This window comes from Electrona antarctica (assembly GCF_951216825.1).
Source record: "Electrona antarctica genome assembly, chromosome: 19".
NCBI classification, from domain to species: Eukaryota; Metazoa; Chordata; class Actinopteri; order Myctophiformes; family Myctophidae; genus Electrona; species Electrona antarctica.
Window position 1 is genome coordinate 2,475,476 of NC_136800.1, and position 13,746 is coordinate 2,489,221.

General features: G+C 43.1%; 1 protein-coding gene across 1 annotated transcript in view; it reads right to left on the reverse strand.

Annotated features, from left to right (window-relative positions):
- Positions 1-13,746, reverse strand: part of cacna1eb (calcium channel, voltage-dependent, R type, alpha 1E subunit b) — a 96,412-nt gene that overhangs the window by 6,238 nt on the left and 76,428 nt on the right. The window contains exons 29-42 of the mRNA XM_079530184.1: positions 13,152-13,353; positions 11,028-11,192; positions 10,297-10,407; positions 10,081-10,161; positions 9,804-9,923; positions 9,423-9,488; positions 8,923-9,014; positions 8,057-8,231; positions 7,805-7,932; positions 5,235-5,331; positions 5,001-5,106; positions 3,585-3,692; positions 2,569-2,669; positions 219-325 (exon numbers count right to left, since the gene is read on the reverse strand). Of these exons, the coding sequence (XP_079386310.1) occupies positions 219-325; positions 2,569-2,669; positions 3,585-3,692; positions 5,001-5,106; positions 5,235-5,331; positions 7,805-7,932; positions 8,057-8,231; positions 8,923-9,014; positions 9,423-9,488; positions 9,804-9,923; positions 10,081-10,161; positions 10,297-10,407; positions 11,028-11,192; positions 13,152-13,353 (1,659 nt within the window). The remainder of the gene's footprint in view (positions 1-218; positions 326-2,568; positions 2,670-3,584; positions 3,693-5,000; positions 5,107-5,234; positions 5,332-7,804; positions 7,933-8,056; positions 8,232-8,922; positions 9,015-9,422; positions 9,489-9,803; positions 9,924-10,080; positions 10,162-10,296; positions 10,408-11,027; positions 11,193-13,151; positions 13,354-13,746) is intronic.

The window sequence follows — 13,746 nt, forward strand, 5'->3', positions numbered from 1 at the left end:
CGAATATCGGGGGCCAATTCCAGGTGCGCCGTTCTTTCCACAGTTTTTCCCGAAAAACGGACCAGTTTGCAAGGACCTAATCCGAAAAACGCAGCAGTGTGCAAGCACACACGCGCACGCACGCACGCGCGCACGCACAAGCACACGCACGTGCATGCACACGCACACACGCACACACACACACACACACACACACAGCGAACAAAGCACAGACTCACAGGGCTGAGCCAGCGCTGAGGCTCATCATGGGCAGTGGTTGGGTGTTAGAGTAGATATCCTCAGGGAGGGTAGAGGCGTCCAGACGTTTGAACATCAAGCTACTCTTCTGAAGAAAACGGACACATACAATGTTGTAAATACGTCAACTACAGGTCACGGGCTTTCTTTTTTTTTGTGATTAGTATTTTATTGGATTTTCATTCAGACAAACAGAACACCCACAATACAGAACAAACAAACGAAGAAAAATAAAAAATAAAATAAACACAAAATAACACAAATCGTTACATTACAAGAAAGAAAAGAAAAGAAAAAAAAGGGAAAAAAAACACAACTAGGAGGGAAGGAAGGGGAGGGAGGCTGTGTTCTTCTCGATAGAGACATATGTGAGCAGGCGAAGATCTACTGTAGGGGGGAGGGGGGGCAGCCAGTAGTCTGTCATTACGTAGTGCTATCATACAGAAGGAATCTGTCCCACTTCTGGTGGAACTGATCTATCTTATTTTTCATAGAGAATGATACTCTTTCATATGACGCTGTACTGTTTAGTAAGTTATGCCATTCTGTGATTGATGGTACGTGGGCTGATTTCCATTCCAGGTCACGGGCTTTCTATACAGTGGTGGAAAGTAACTAAGTACTTTTACTTAAGTACTGTACTTAAGTACAATTTTAAGGTATTTGTACTTTACTTTTCCAATTTCCGATTTCCAATTTCCAGTACTTTTACGTCTACTCGTCTCGGAGCCAAAATGTGTACTTTTACTCCACTACAATTATTTGAAAACTTGAGTTACTAGTTACTTTGGCGATTTAAATTTTGATTAGAAAACATACATTAACCACTTCAACCCTATACATTTCGGCCATTTGAAAATAGCCGATCTACAAGCTCTCAATGCGTCGCAACGCAACACATTGAGAGCTTGTAGATCGGCTATTTTCAATCGCTTTTCTACACCTTTTGAACTTGTGAAATGGCACAGTCTGCAACATGAATACTTTACTTTTGTACTTTAAGTACATTTTGATGCCGATACTTTTGTACTTTTAAGTACATTTCAAATTCCGTACTTTTACTTTAACACAGTCATTGCGGGAGAAGGATTTCTACGTGGTTCAAATCCCAACGGTCCGATGCGGGAAAGGGATTTCTACGTTTACCGCATGTTTTTATTGATTACTTTCAATCGTCTTTCTACACACCCGGGCACTTTACCAACTAGCATTGGATGATAGCGCAACACTCCGATCACGTGATCCCAAAAAAAAAGAAAAAAAATGCCTCTCCCCCTCCCTTCCTGAAAACAGGATGGGAGGCAACCCCAGTATTGTCACGTAATGGCTGCTCGGAGACTCCCATGCAACTCCGGGCAAAAGAATGGCTTCATACCAAGCCGATCGTGTCTGTGCAATGGGGTGCACCTCTTCTTGTTTCTCTCTTTGTTTCAGGGAGGGGAGGGCTCTCTCCTCTGTGTTTCAACGGAGGGGTTGTGTGTGTAATCTGACCCGAGCGTGACTGCAGTGTCTGTCTGTCAGATTTCTGTCTCCTTTTTTCTTCATATTCAAACAAAAAAACTGATTGTATCGTCCCTCGGCGAGCGGTTATTTCTTTATCATGATGATCAACGCCGGTCAGATAGAACATTGCAAATGTGTTGTGTTGTTACGAGAGTTGGGAAGGCTTGACAGCAACACTAACCGCCTCACAACAGTCGTTCCTCCTCGGAGGGAAAAACAGCAGGCGAACACGGCTATCCGAGTTGTAACAATACACAGCGTCTGACATAAAACCGCTTCTAATTAGGCTTTCTGTTCAAGAAGAGTACGTTACTACAAAAGCAGGTGTTACATAAAGGTGCATATCTCCAGAATGGAAGATGGTAAAAAAATAAAAAAAATAAAAAAATAATTAGAGTGGACAAGTTACGCTTTCTTTTGAGGTATGCTGTGTGATTCTCGCTATAAGAGAACATTTACTGTCGGCTTAGGAAAAGTTTGTTCGTCCAATGCTATCATGTAGCAGCGAGGGCCATGAAGTTAATTAGAATGGTCAGCAAGCTAAGTGTTAACAAAGTAGTTCTAAATTGCAGTATTGGTACTTTTACTTAAGTAAAACAATTGAGTACTTTTTCCACCACTGCTTTTTATACTAACTCATGCATCATTTCCATGCTGGCAGGTGGCCACGTTGCGAGTGCTGTAAGTAAGTAAGTACAAATCCTTCAGGGTCCATTTGGTTCCATTTGTACACTCTTCTGAGTCAAATGAACACTGATGATTTTTACTGTGTGTGATTTTCAGGAGAGGAAAAAAAAAAGAGTGTGTCTATGTATGCGTTAAGCTGACCTGAGCTTCTAGCTGTTGCCTCAGTTTCTTGGCTTTGTTCGTTTTGAAGTAGTCCATAATCATCATGGAAGCATAGATCTTACCCACCGTCATGTCAGTGTCTGTGGGGACAGGCATACAGTGTAGATGTAGGCAGGCATCGTCATGCATTTAAATACACACTGGCAAGCAGTAGGCAGCCCTACATGTACACTTAAGACCAATTTAACCCAGACTACTGATTACTAACTACTAGTAATTGGTGTACTGACCATGGTATTACTGTCCTTAACTGACCAGCCAACTGGCCTGAACTGAACCCCACGGAGAATCTAGGTTGTATTGTTAAGAGGAAGGTGTGAGACATAAGACTGAACAATACAAATGAGTTTAAAGCTGCTATCAAAGCAAACCTGGGCTTCCATAACACCTCAACAGTGCCACAGGCTTATCACATCCATGCCAACGCCCCATTGATGAAATATTTAGTTTAAAAGTAGCCCAGATCACGTATTGAGTGCATACATTAACATACCTTTCAGATGGTCGACATTTCTGTATTATAAATGTTTTTTAAAATAGTCTCAAAATATTCTAATATTTTGAGATAGGATTTTTTTTATTTTCATGAGCTGTATGCCATAATCAAGATTAAGACAAAAAAAAGCTTTAAATATTTCACTTTATGCACAACGAATCAAGAATATATGAAAGTTTCACTTGAATATTTGAAAGTTTCAGTTTTTGAATTATATTATGGAAGAAAATGAACTTTTCCACAATATTCAAATTTTTTGAGATGCACCTGTATATATAAATACATTATATATTATGTGTGTACTCTCCGTGTTTAGTTCTGGCTATAGTGTTTTAAAAAAGTTTAGATTTAAGATTTATTTTAAATTTAAAATGTAAAAGCCTCTGGCTTTTAACTGCATCTGGTGTCCAATGTGATTGTGATGTCCATGTCAAAAATCAATCAATCAATCAATCAATCAATCAATCAATCCCTAAGACGTGTGCAGATACACCCATACCTTTATTAATAGGCACCAGGAGGTCCAAGGTCTTTTGAGGAAGGTAAGGCCAGATGACACTGATCTCCTTCTGCAGCTCAGTGTCCAGTGCAATGCGATCCTCACCACCTGGAACCAACACACACGATCACTACATCAACACCACCTGGAACCAACACACACCATCACTACATCTACACCACCTGGAACCAACACACATCATCACTACATCTACACCACCTGGAACCAACACACATCATCACTACATCTACACCACCTGGAACCAACACACACCATCACTACATCTACACCACCTGGAACCAACACACATCATTACATCTACACCACCTGGAACCAACACACATCATCACTACATCTACACCACCTGGAACCAACACACACCATCACTACATCTACACCACCTGGAACCAACACACATCATTACATCTACACCACCTGGAACCAACACACACCATCACTACATCTACACCACCTGGAACCAACACACATCATCACTACATCTACACCACCTGGAACCAACACACATCATCACTACATCTACACCACCTGGAACCAACACACATCATCATTACATCTACACCACCTGGAACCAACACACATCATCATTACATCTACACCACCTGGAACCAACACACATCATCACTACATCTACACCACCTGGAACCAACACACATCATCATTACATCTACACCACCTGGAACCAACACACACCATCACTACATCTACACCACCTGGAACCAACACACATCATCACTACATCTACACCACCTGGAACCAACACACACCATCACTACATGTACATCAAATGGAACTCTCCAGTGTACAAATTGAATCGAACGAATGTTCATGGATCCATTTGGTTACGTCAACTTTGAGTTACAAAAAAAAAACATCAATCCAGAAAACTCAAAAACGAAATATATAAGAAATCAAATAATGAAAAATCTGTTTTTCAATATTAGATTGAGATATATCTATCTTCCGTTTTTGTATTTCTAGAATATGCATGTATAATGTGATTTTATTTTGCTGTTTCGCAGATGCCATGATATTAAAACAACATGCTCAACACTAAACAATATCCGAATTAGAATGTATCTAATATCCAGAGCGACTTACAGTAAGCAAGTTAAACACATACATCAAATCACTACACTGTCCTTTGTCCTTTGATTCAAATTTCAAATGCACAATATGGATGACAGTGTAGTGGCTCAGTAATCTAGGATCATAGTTAAATGAAGAACCTAGCATCAGACTATTATATCAGGAAATAAATAATCTGTACATTGAAACAGTAGAAACTATAGGATGCCAGGTCAACAATTGAACCTGGCATCCGTCTAAATTACATTGTTTAAGATTGTCGTCAAGGCCAGGTCAAGTGCTACGATATGCTCATCGGTGAACCCTGACCTCTGGCGATTTTGATATCCAGGGCGGTGCGGATGAGAGACATCAGCGTGGAGGTGAAGTGGACGGTCATGTCCTCGTCCACTGGCATGTTCATCAACACCAACCTCTGGGAAAGACACAGAAACACGAGCACAGGAGGGAGCAATAATACGTTGGTTAATTTCCTCGATGTCAAGCTTCTTTTCAGGCTGAGAATAGGGAGGACAGGGGAGATCTTACTGCATTCCTCAATACCTTGTAGGCAATCTTGGCAGGACACTTCTTCCCCAGGCCCAGCGGTGGCGACATGTGTGTCAACATCTCATACATGGCCGTGTAGTGGATACGCCCGCTACAGCAGAAACATGACAAGTAAGAATAGTGACTTTATGGACTTTAAACCAGTGCGTCTCATACTTTTCCCATTTCAAATACCCCTGTACTCTGAGAGAGCTGGTTAAATAAAGGATATGATGATGAAAAGACATGTTAAGGAGGGAATTAAAGACACATACTGCCAAGATTTGTACAATACAAGTAAGACGCGTAAACGCGGGAAGCGAACGAAGCTGTTGTGGCAGTCTGACACGCACGCACGCACACACACACAGAGACCTCTGTATCGTTCCAATTTCTGTTGCCCTCTGGTGGCGGGCACCAGCGTGACACACACACACACACACACAGACAGACAGACAGTTTTGGTCAGCTTCTATAGTTAGTGCTTCACTTCGTTCGCAACTAGACGTTCACAGGCCTTTGGCCCGCTCACATCTACCTTAAAAAAAGAATAAAATAAATAAAATAAAAAAAAGATAAAGGAAAATCAGAAGAAGGAAACGGGAAAGACGGGCGTCTTAAAACCGTTTTAAGAGGCTGTTTGTTCGCAATCTAGGCTTTATCCGCGTGAGTGAACAGAACGCGGATGTTCTGGGATCATTTCTGATGTTATGCTGTGTCGAGGTTACAATACTAACGCTTCTGAAGAGAAATGGATGTTTAAGACGGAGGGAGTGAGTGTAATCCAAACGGAATGTGCAGAACGGAAACGGTAACTGCAAAAGCTCGGTTGAAAACGCAGAGGTACGTAAAGTGAGTGACGTCAGAGCACAGGCAGCATAGCGGCATACTGTAAACGTCAGTTCCGTATACGTCACGTTGTGTGACTTTGCGCACTTTGCAACATGGCGACCTGTCCTATTGACGATATTCAGCCCGCTGCCATCTTGCCAGCAAGGTGATAACTAGGTGGAACTTCCCATAGACAGCCCATTCATCCAAACAGAAAAGTCCTATCGAATTGTATTAAACAACGTCCAATTCACAAACATTGCAGCGGTATAGAAAGCTTGAATTATCCTCTTTCAATCTGTAAAGTTTTTGTTTCATAAAAATCCACCGCAGACATGTTATTATGAGCTACTTACTTCCTGTCAAGAAATTCTGCGCAGGTTATTTTTTTCAGTGTCAGAGTTTGGGAGTGCTCGTTGGATAATCACTCAACTGCCCTGCATACCACCTGTTTTGAATTTGCACATAATGCAGGAGGCAGCAGGAGGTTGCTTTACTAAAAACGAGTGCTTCCAAACTCCAATACTTCAAAACCACCTGCGAGGAATTTCTTGACAGGAAGTAGCTCAAAAACATGTCTACGGTGGATTTTTATGAAACAAAAACTTTACAGATTGAAAGAGGATAATTCAAGCTTTCCGTACAGCTGCAATGTTGGTGAGTTTGACGTTATTTAATACAATTAGATAGGACTTTTCTGTTTGGATGAATGGGCGCTATCTATGGGAAGTTCCACCTAGTTAGCACCTTGCTGGCAAGATGGCAGCGGTCTGAATATCGTCAATCCGATCACCAACTCGCCCCAGCACAATTGTATAGATTGGTTTACAGCAAAAGTGAGAAATATTTTCGCTAGAACGCCGCAGACATGAGTCATGGCCTGGGACCCTGCTGTTATGGTGTATGAATAGGTTTCCGGCCTTAGAGTATAATGACTTTGATCTATGAGTCCAATCAGTGACTGACGAGGAGGGTCTGAGTCCAATCAGTGACTGACGAGGAGGGTCTAACTACATCATTATTACAGGGAAAAGAGGGATATCACATGAGGTGCAACTGCAGGTCTAGAATCAACAGAGCCTGGCGTTGCTAGAATATAGTTCATCGTGGTTATTCCATAGCGGCGAGGCGAGGGCAGACAGATGTAGCAGGTGTGTATACTTTAACATAATTGAATTCCTGAAAATGGTAAAATGCTGTCTACTGCACAACTCTGCAATATAGTTGAGTTTAATCTATCATTCCCTTGATGTCACTATACAAATTGTGGCACAGAAATATCAATTTCCTTATGCAACATTTGTGAAATAAGGGGATTTCTTTTATGCATCCGTTTTACATACACAATACAGTCGGTGATTTTTTTTTCCACATCTCCTCTGTAAGCTCTCTGCATTTCACATACAAATATCGCCCCCTGCTGGACAGAGTTGGAACATGAGCATCATCAAACTGTTTCAGGTCTCGTGAAACAAAAAAATCACACCCAGGTAAAGTGAGGGGCGCTAATATATTAAAGTCTATCTCATGTTGATCAGGTGATGTAATGGTGATGTAAAACAAACGGTGCAAACACAAACATTAAACGCCATTAACAATAAAGAGACAGTAAATGGCACATTATGACGTACATTTTCCCGTCATTGTCAATGGCGTTTACAAAACAAACATTGAATTAAATACAAACATTAAACCTGTGTATAGGAGGGGCTAGCGCCCCTCAAAAATAAAATAAGATGAATGACAGATCTCACCCTGCTGCTCGGTCATACTCTCCCCAGATGCGGACAAACTCATCCAGGTGATGGGGGCCAAGAATGGAAGAATCTCGCGTCAGGTACTCAAAGTTATCCATGATGACGGCTACAAACAGATTTAGCATCTGCGGAAATAACGATCAAGACAACGTGCGGTGAATAAAGTGGAGCATACTAAAGGGAGAGATTGGAAACAGGAGGAAAAAAAACAAACATGGGGGTGCATCATTGCATAGTGAGCGTCCTGACCAGAAAGGAACTGAAGAATATGAAACTGACGAAGTAGCAATAGGAGAACTCTGTCCCGCAGCCTCCCTCGTGGTCCGGGGAGGTGGTGAGAGGGTCTATGGAGGTGTCCTCCTCACACTCCTGGCCTCCCAAGCAAGAAAGCATGATCTCCTGCCACGACTCCCCCGTTGCACTCCTGCTGGACAAACCACACCGTTAAGGGCTGAGGACGATTCTACAAACGAACCTATAAATCCTGACAGTTTTCTGAAAAACCCTATGTTTCTATGTCAGTCGTTCTCAAACATTTTCATGTCAAGGACCCCCAAAAATATATGTAATTGGCGTGTCGACCCCCATCTGAAAATATGTTGTTCCAGGGACCCCTCCATAAGCAAAGATTTGAGTTAAAAACTCGCTCACTCTGAAAGAATATATATTCAAAGATTTGCGCCACATTTTCAGGATTCTTTAAAAAAATAGCAGATCTACAAGCTTGTAGCGCGGCACTCGGTGCCGCGCTATGAGCTTGTAGATCTGCTATTTTTCAATAGCTAAAGTGTAACATATTGCTTAACCCATTTAGGCCTGACGTCGAAATAAAAAAAAAAGTCTGAAAGAATATATGTTCAATTTTCAAAGATTTGTGCCACATTTTCATGATTTTTTTAAAATAGCAGACCTACAAGCTTGTAGCGCGCCACTCGGTGGCGCGCTATGAGCTTGTAGATCTGCTATTTTTCAATAGCTAAAGTATAACGTAATGCTTAAAACACCAAAAGGGGTTCCTGCCCAAAAGGGGTTCCCGTCCAGAAATAGGTTAACAGTTTCACTTTGCTAAGTTTAGATAAGCTCAGAATGTTTAGATGTGGATAAGTCATGCCCACCTGAAGAGCAGCATCAATGCGCTGAAGAATGTCTTGAAGTTGTTGTGCTGGTTGATGTGGCTCTCGTCATTCAACTTAATGTTTCCAAAGACCTGCAGGAAAAGTGTGCGGCTGTTTTCAGTGGGCTTTAAGCAACTACCTAGTTGACTATTCAACTAGTAAATCCACTAGTCGACCTTGTTGGTACTAGTTGACTGACTAGTTGATAAGAAAAAAAGTTTTTTTCCCCCCAATTTTGTAGGCCTCAATATCAAGTAGATTATAGTTATAGTCACCAATGTACACCGTTTTTAAATGTACAAATATTTATATATAATTGTTTTTTTTACATAATAGGTAGTTAAACAACTAGTCGACTAGTCGCCTAGTAAACTAGGCAACTAGTCAACTAGTAAAAATGACTAGAAGTGAATGCCCTAGATTACGCTGATGCCACTGCCCTGAACGTTAAGACATGTCGTTGAAAATCACTACATAGAAAATAACGTGAGGACGTATACCTGCATTCCGATGATGGCATATATGAAGAAAAGCATAGCGATAAGAAGACAGACGTAAGGAAGAGCCTGTTGGGGGTGGAGACAAGAGACAGTCCATCAGTACTTTGTCACACATGGATTGATGTCTGAAAAGATTTGTGATAATACGCAGTGTTCATTTATCCATTTGGAACTCGGAGTGCCCTTTGCGTTCTGCACCCTACAAATGTAAACAACGGTCCATTTGATTACATTTCTACACTCTCAACACTTTACTGTGTATAATGATGAAGAAACGTCCCTATACCTGTATGTATCTTTGAGGAATTCAAAGTGGGCATGTATACAAATGGACTCATAGATGCCTCAAAGAATTAGGAAGTAGGTTGCAATGTGTCTGACCTTGAAGGACTGGACAAAGGTCCACAGCAAGATTCTTATGGTGTAACCTTGTCTCAGCAGCTTGATCAGCCTGGCTGCTCGGAACAGCTTCAGGAAACTCATGTTGATGGTATTCAAAGACTAAAACCAGAGAGAGAGAGAGAGGGGGGGGGGGGGGGGGGGGTAAAACAAAGATGGAGGTACTGAGCAAGACTTTGCTTACATTTTTACCACACACATAACATATAGCATTACAGCAAAAAACAACAACAACAACAACAATTTAGGAATAACTTGCCTGCAAATCCACTATTATCTCAGTGATGCTGCCGAGCACAGTGATGAAATCAAAAATATTCCAAGTATCTCGGAAGTAGTTCTGTAGGAAAGGCCAATTAGAGAAACCATTGTGCATATCCATAAACAATCTTCAATACGACTCGGCACAAAGCGAGTCACTCCCATGATGGAGCATCTTCAAAATACTGTATTACAATTTTACTGTAGCACTCACCACAATTCCAAAAGCCATGATCTTGAGAATGCACTCCAAGGAGAAGAGAACGGTGAAGGCAGTATTCAGGTGCTTTAAGACAGTGTCGTAGGCCGCTGGAGCTGAGTGATACTGTGTACAATCAAACAAAAAAAGACTTAATTTTGTTATTATTATTTGTTTGCATATTGTGTCCAATATTTGATTAATTTCTTCTATTTTTGAATATGTAGTATATTTGTTTGTGCAAGATACCGGGGTTGTGGCTCTTTCAGAGCGGGAACTCTGGGGGGAGGGAGGGGTTAAAACATTTCAACAATTTTTGTATGCTATTTTTGACTCATATGTGACTTGAAAAATTAATAAAGAAACTTTGATTAAAAAAATAAAAAAATACTTATTAGGTCTTATTCTGTCATTGTATCTGTTCTTGACGACAAGGTAATGGCCTAGAGAGCAGTGATTCTCAACCTTTTTTTAATTTCAAAGACCTGCAGTTTGATTTGCATTAAGACCCCCATGTTATACCTATTTGGGACCCCAATCTACATGGTAAAATGTGTTAATTTAGGGTACAAATGGAAACAAAGGAACCTGTGAGTGTTCCATTTGTACAATCGGAGTGAGACGTGTAAGGGTCCCATTTTGTTCCTATCAATTATTTAGCTGCAGACCACCTGGACGGCTGGACCCCTCAAGGTCCCCAGAGGCACACATTGAGAAGCAGTGGCCTCTAGAGGCCGGTGGTTTACCTTCATCATGAGAACCACAGTGTTGAGGGCGATCATCACCATCACCGTGTACTCGAAAGAGGGCGATGCCACAAAATGCCACAGTCTGTACTGGAAGGTTTGTCTGTTCTGGGGCATGTAGCGCGTCATGGGCTTGGCACTCATGGTGAAGTCAATGCAAGCCCTCTGGAGAGAGAACATGGGGGGGGAGAGAGCGAGAGAGAGAGAGAGAGAGAGAGAGAGAGAGAGAGAGAGAGAGAGAGAGAGAGAGAGAGAGAGAGAAAGAGAGAGATAGTATGCAAGAGTTTTACATTCACCTGAAATGAGTGTGCCAATTCTGTGCATGTGTGAGTGTGCATGTGTGAGTGTGCATGTGTGAGCGTGCATGTGTGAGCGTGCATGTGTGAGCGTGCATTCATTCAAACCTTTATTTATCCTCAAAAGACAATGAGGTCACCCTCATTTGCAGTGTCGTCGAGGTACAACATCATACAACATTTCAAAGCAATAAACCAATACAGAACAGAACAGCAACATGTCCTCATCGTGTGATGTAGCACGCATGTTTAAAAACAGTTGCAGACACTTGGGGGGGTAAGTCTGCAATCAGCATGTCTGTGTGTGTGTGTCTGTTCCTGTGCACAGACACACACAGACGCGCACGTTTGTGAGCACATGCGCCATTTTGTGGGAGCATGTGTGCACATGTGTGCGTGCGTGCGTGCGTGCGTGTGCGTGCGTGGATGTGTATTCCAGTGTACGTTTGGAACACTGGATAAAATATGCAATAATATACTGATGTGTCTGAAAACGTCATGTAGACAAACGATGACAGATCTCCATCAACCACTAATGTCTGGTGAACTCAATGTACTGTACAATGTACTGTACAATGTACTGTAGTAGCTAAAACGGTCTGGAAACTATTCAGAAATAAGTGTAGTGTAAATAAGTGAAAATGCTGACCAGAAGCAGCGATCAAACGCATCCACCGGTGATAAAAACATATATATATGACCAGAGGGGGGGGATACCAAGATCAAAGGCATCAAATTTTCCACCCACCACATCGAACCCTGCACATGAATGAGTGTTCTTGTCCTTAAATTATGTTTGTTATGTCATCTTGTAACAGAATAAATATATATATATATATATCCCTCCATGTCCCTCCACGTGCCGGATGGCCCGCCCAGTACCGGATGGCCCGCCCAGTACCGGATGGCCCGCCCAGTACCCGCCCAGTACCGGATGGCCCGCCCAGTACCGGATGGCCTGCCCAGTACCGGATGGCCCGCCCAGTACCCGCCCAGTACCGGATGGCCCGCCCAGTACCCGCCCAGTACCGGATGGCCCGCCCAGTACCGGATGGCCCGCCCAGTACCGGATGGCCCGCCCAGTACCCGCCCAGTACCGGATGGCCCGCCCAGTACCGGATGGCCCGCCCAGTACCGGATGGCCCGCCCAGTACCGGATGGCCCGCCCAGTACCCGCCCAGTACCGGATGGCCCGCCCAGTACCGGCAGAGTAGTTCTGGAGCAGCGGATTGTGTGTCCCTGGTCTTTCCCTAATGGGACTGATCGAGGGTAGCTACTGGGACGTAAGTCGGGATTTGATCACCCCGGCCGGCTGGGTCACCCGAGTGAGGGGTATGATGTTGTGAGACCCGAAACCCCGATGACCTTGGGATACATCACTGAGGATACGTCCCAGGTGCATCCATGCAATGTTTTTTTGGTCTATATACAGCAGATCCAAGATATACATGCTTGTAGATCGGCTATTTCCGCTGTTCCTGAAAAGTTTCCAAATGTATGAACCTTTCTCAACATGGAATTGGATTATGCATAAATAATTACAATTAGGCGACCATGTAACAGCTGTGCCAGGCCTACTTACGCCAGGGCTCCACCGGACGCGTTGCGTCTCCGTCGCGTGCGTCAAAAAACGCACCGGTTCAATTTTAATGCACGCGTCGCGTCTCCGTCAACGCAACGCAACGCGGGCAGTGGAGCCACCCTTCATTGATTAAAAAGGGAACATTCCCTGACGGTGACGGAGACGCGACGCTGACGCGACGCTGATGCGCCCGGTGGAGCCCTGGTGTTAGTTGTGAGCAGTGAAGAGCTTGCGTTGCGTACGCACCTCGTTCTTCTCCAGGGTACACTCCTGGATCATCTTGTCGCCCTGCTCCTGGAACGTGATGATGATCAGGGCCACAAAGATGTTGACGAAGAAGAATGGGAAAACCACAAAGTAGACCACGTAGAAGACAGACATCTCCATGCGGTTGCCACGGCTGGGACCAAGGTTCTCCTCCGTCACATCGGTGGAGTGCTGGAGGACCCTGAGAGGACAAGCAGAGAGAGGACAACCTTTAAAGGACCACTTCACCACTTTTCAACCTATCTTCATATACTAGTCCTCACTAATAATCATGATAAAATGGCTACCATTTTTTTCTACTCAGTCTGTGTCTCATAGGACTGTGGGCAGTTCAGAAACCCGTCCACCAGTGACATCATCGATGGGGAATCCAAGCTATTAGAAACTGCAGGCTTTCTAGTCCTGAAAAGTTGCAATGCGAAAATGGAAGCCATCGTTCTCACGATAATACAAATCTAAACGTTTTTGTAAAAAAATATTGTTTAAAAAAAATCTGCCTAACGATGATGTCACTGGTGGACGGGTTTCTGAACTGCCCACAGCCCTCCTATGAGACACAGACTGAGTAGAAAAA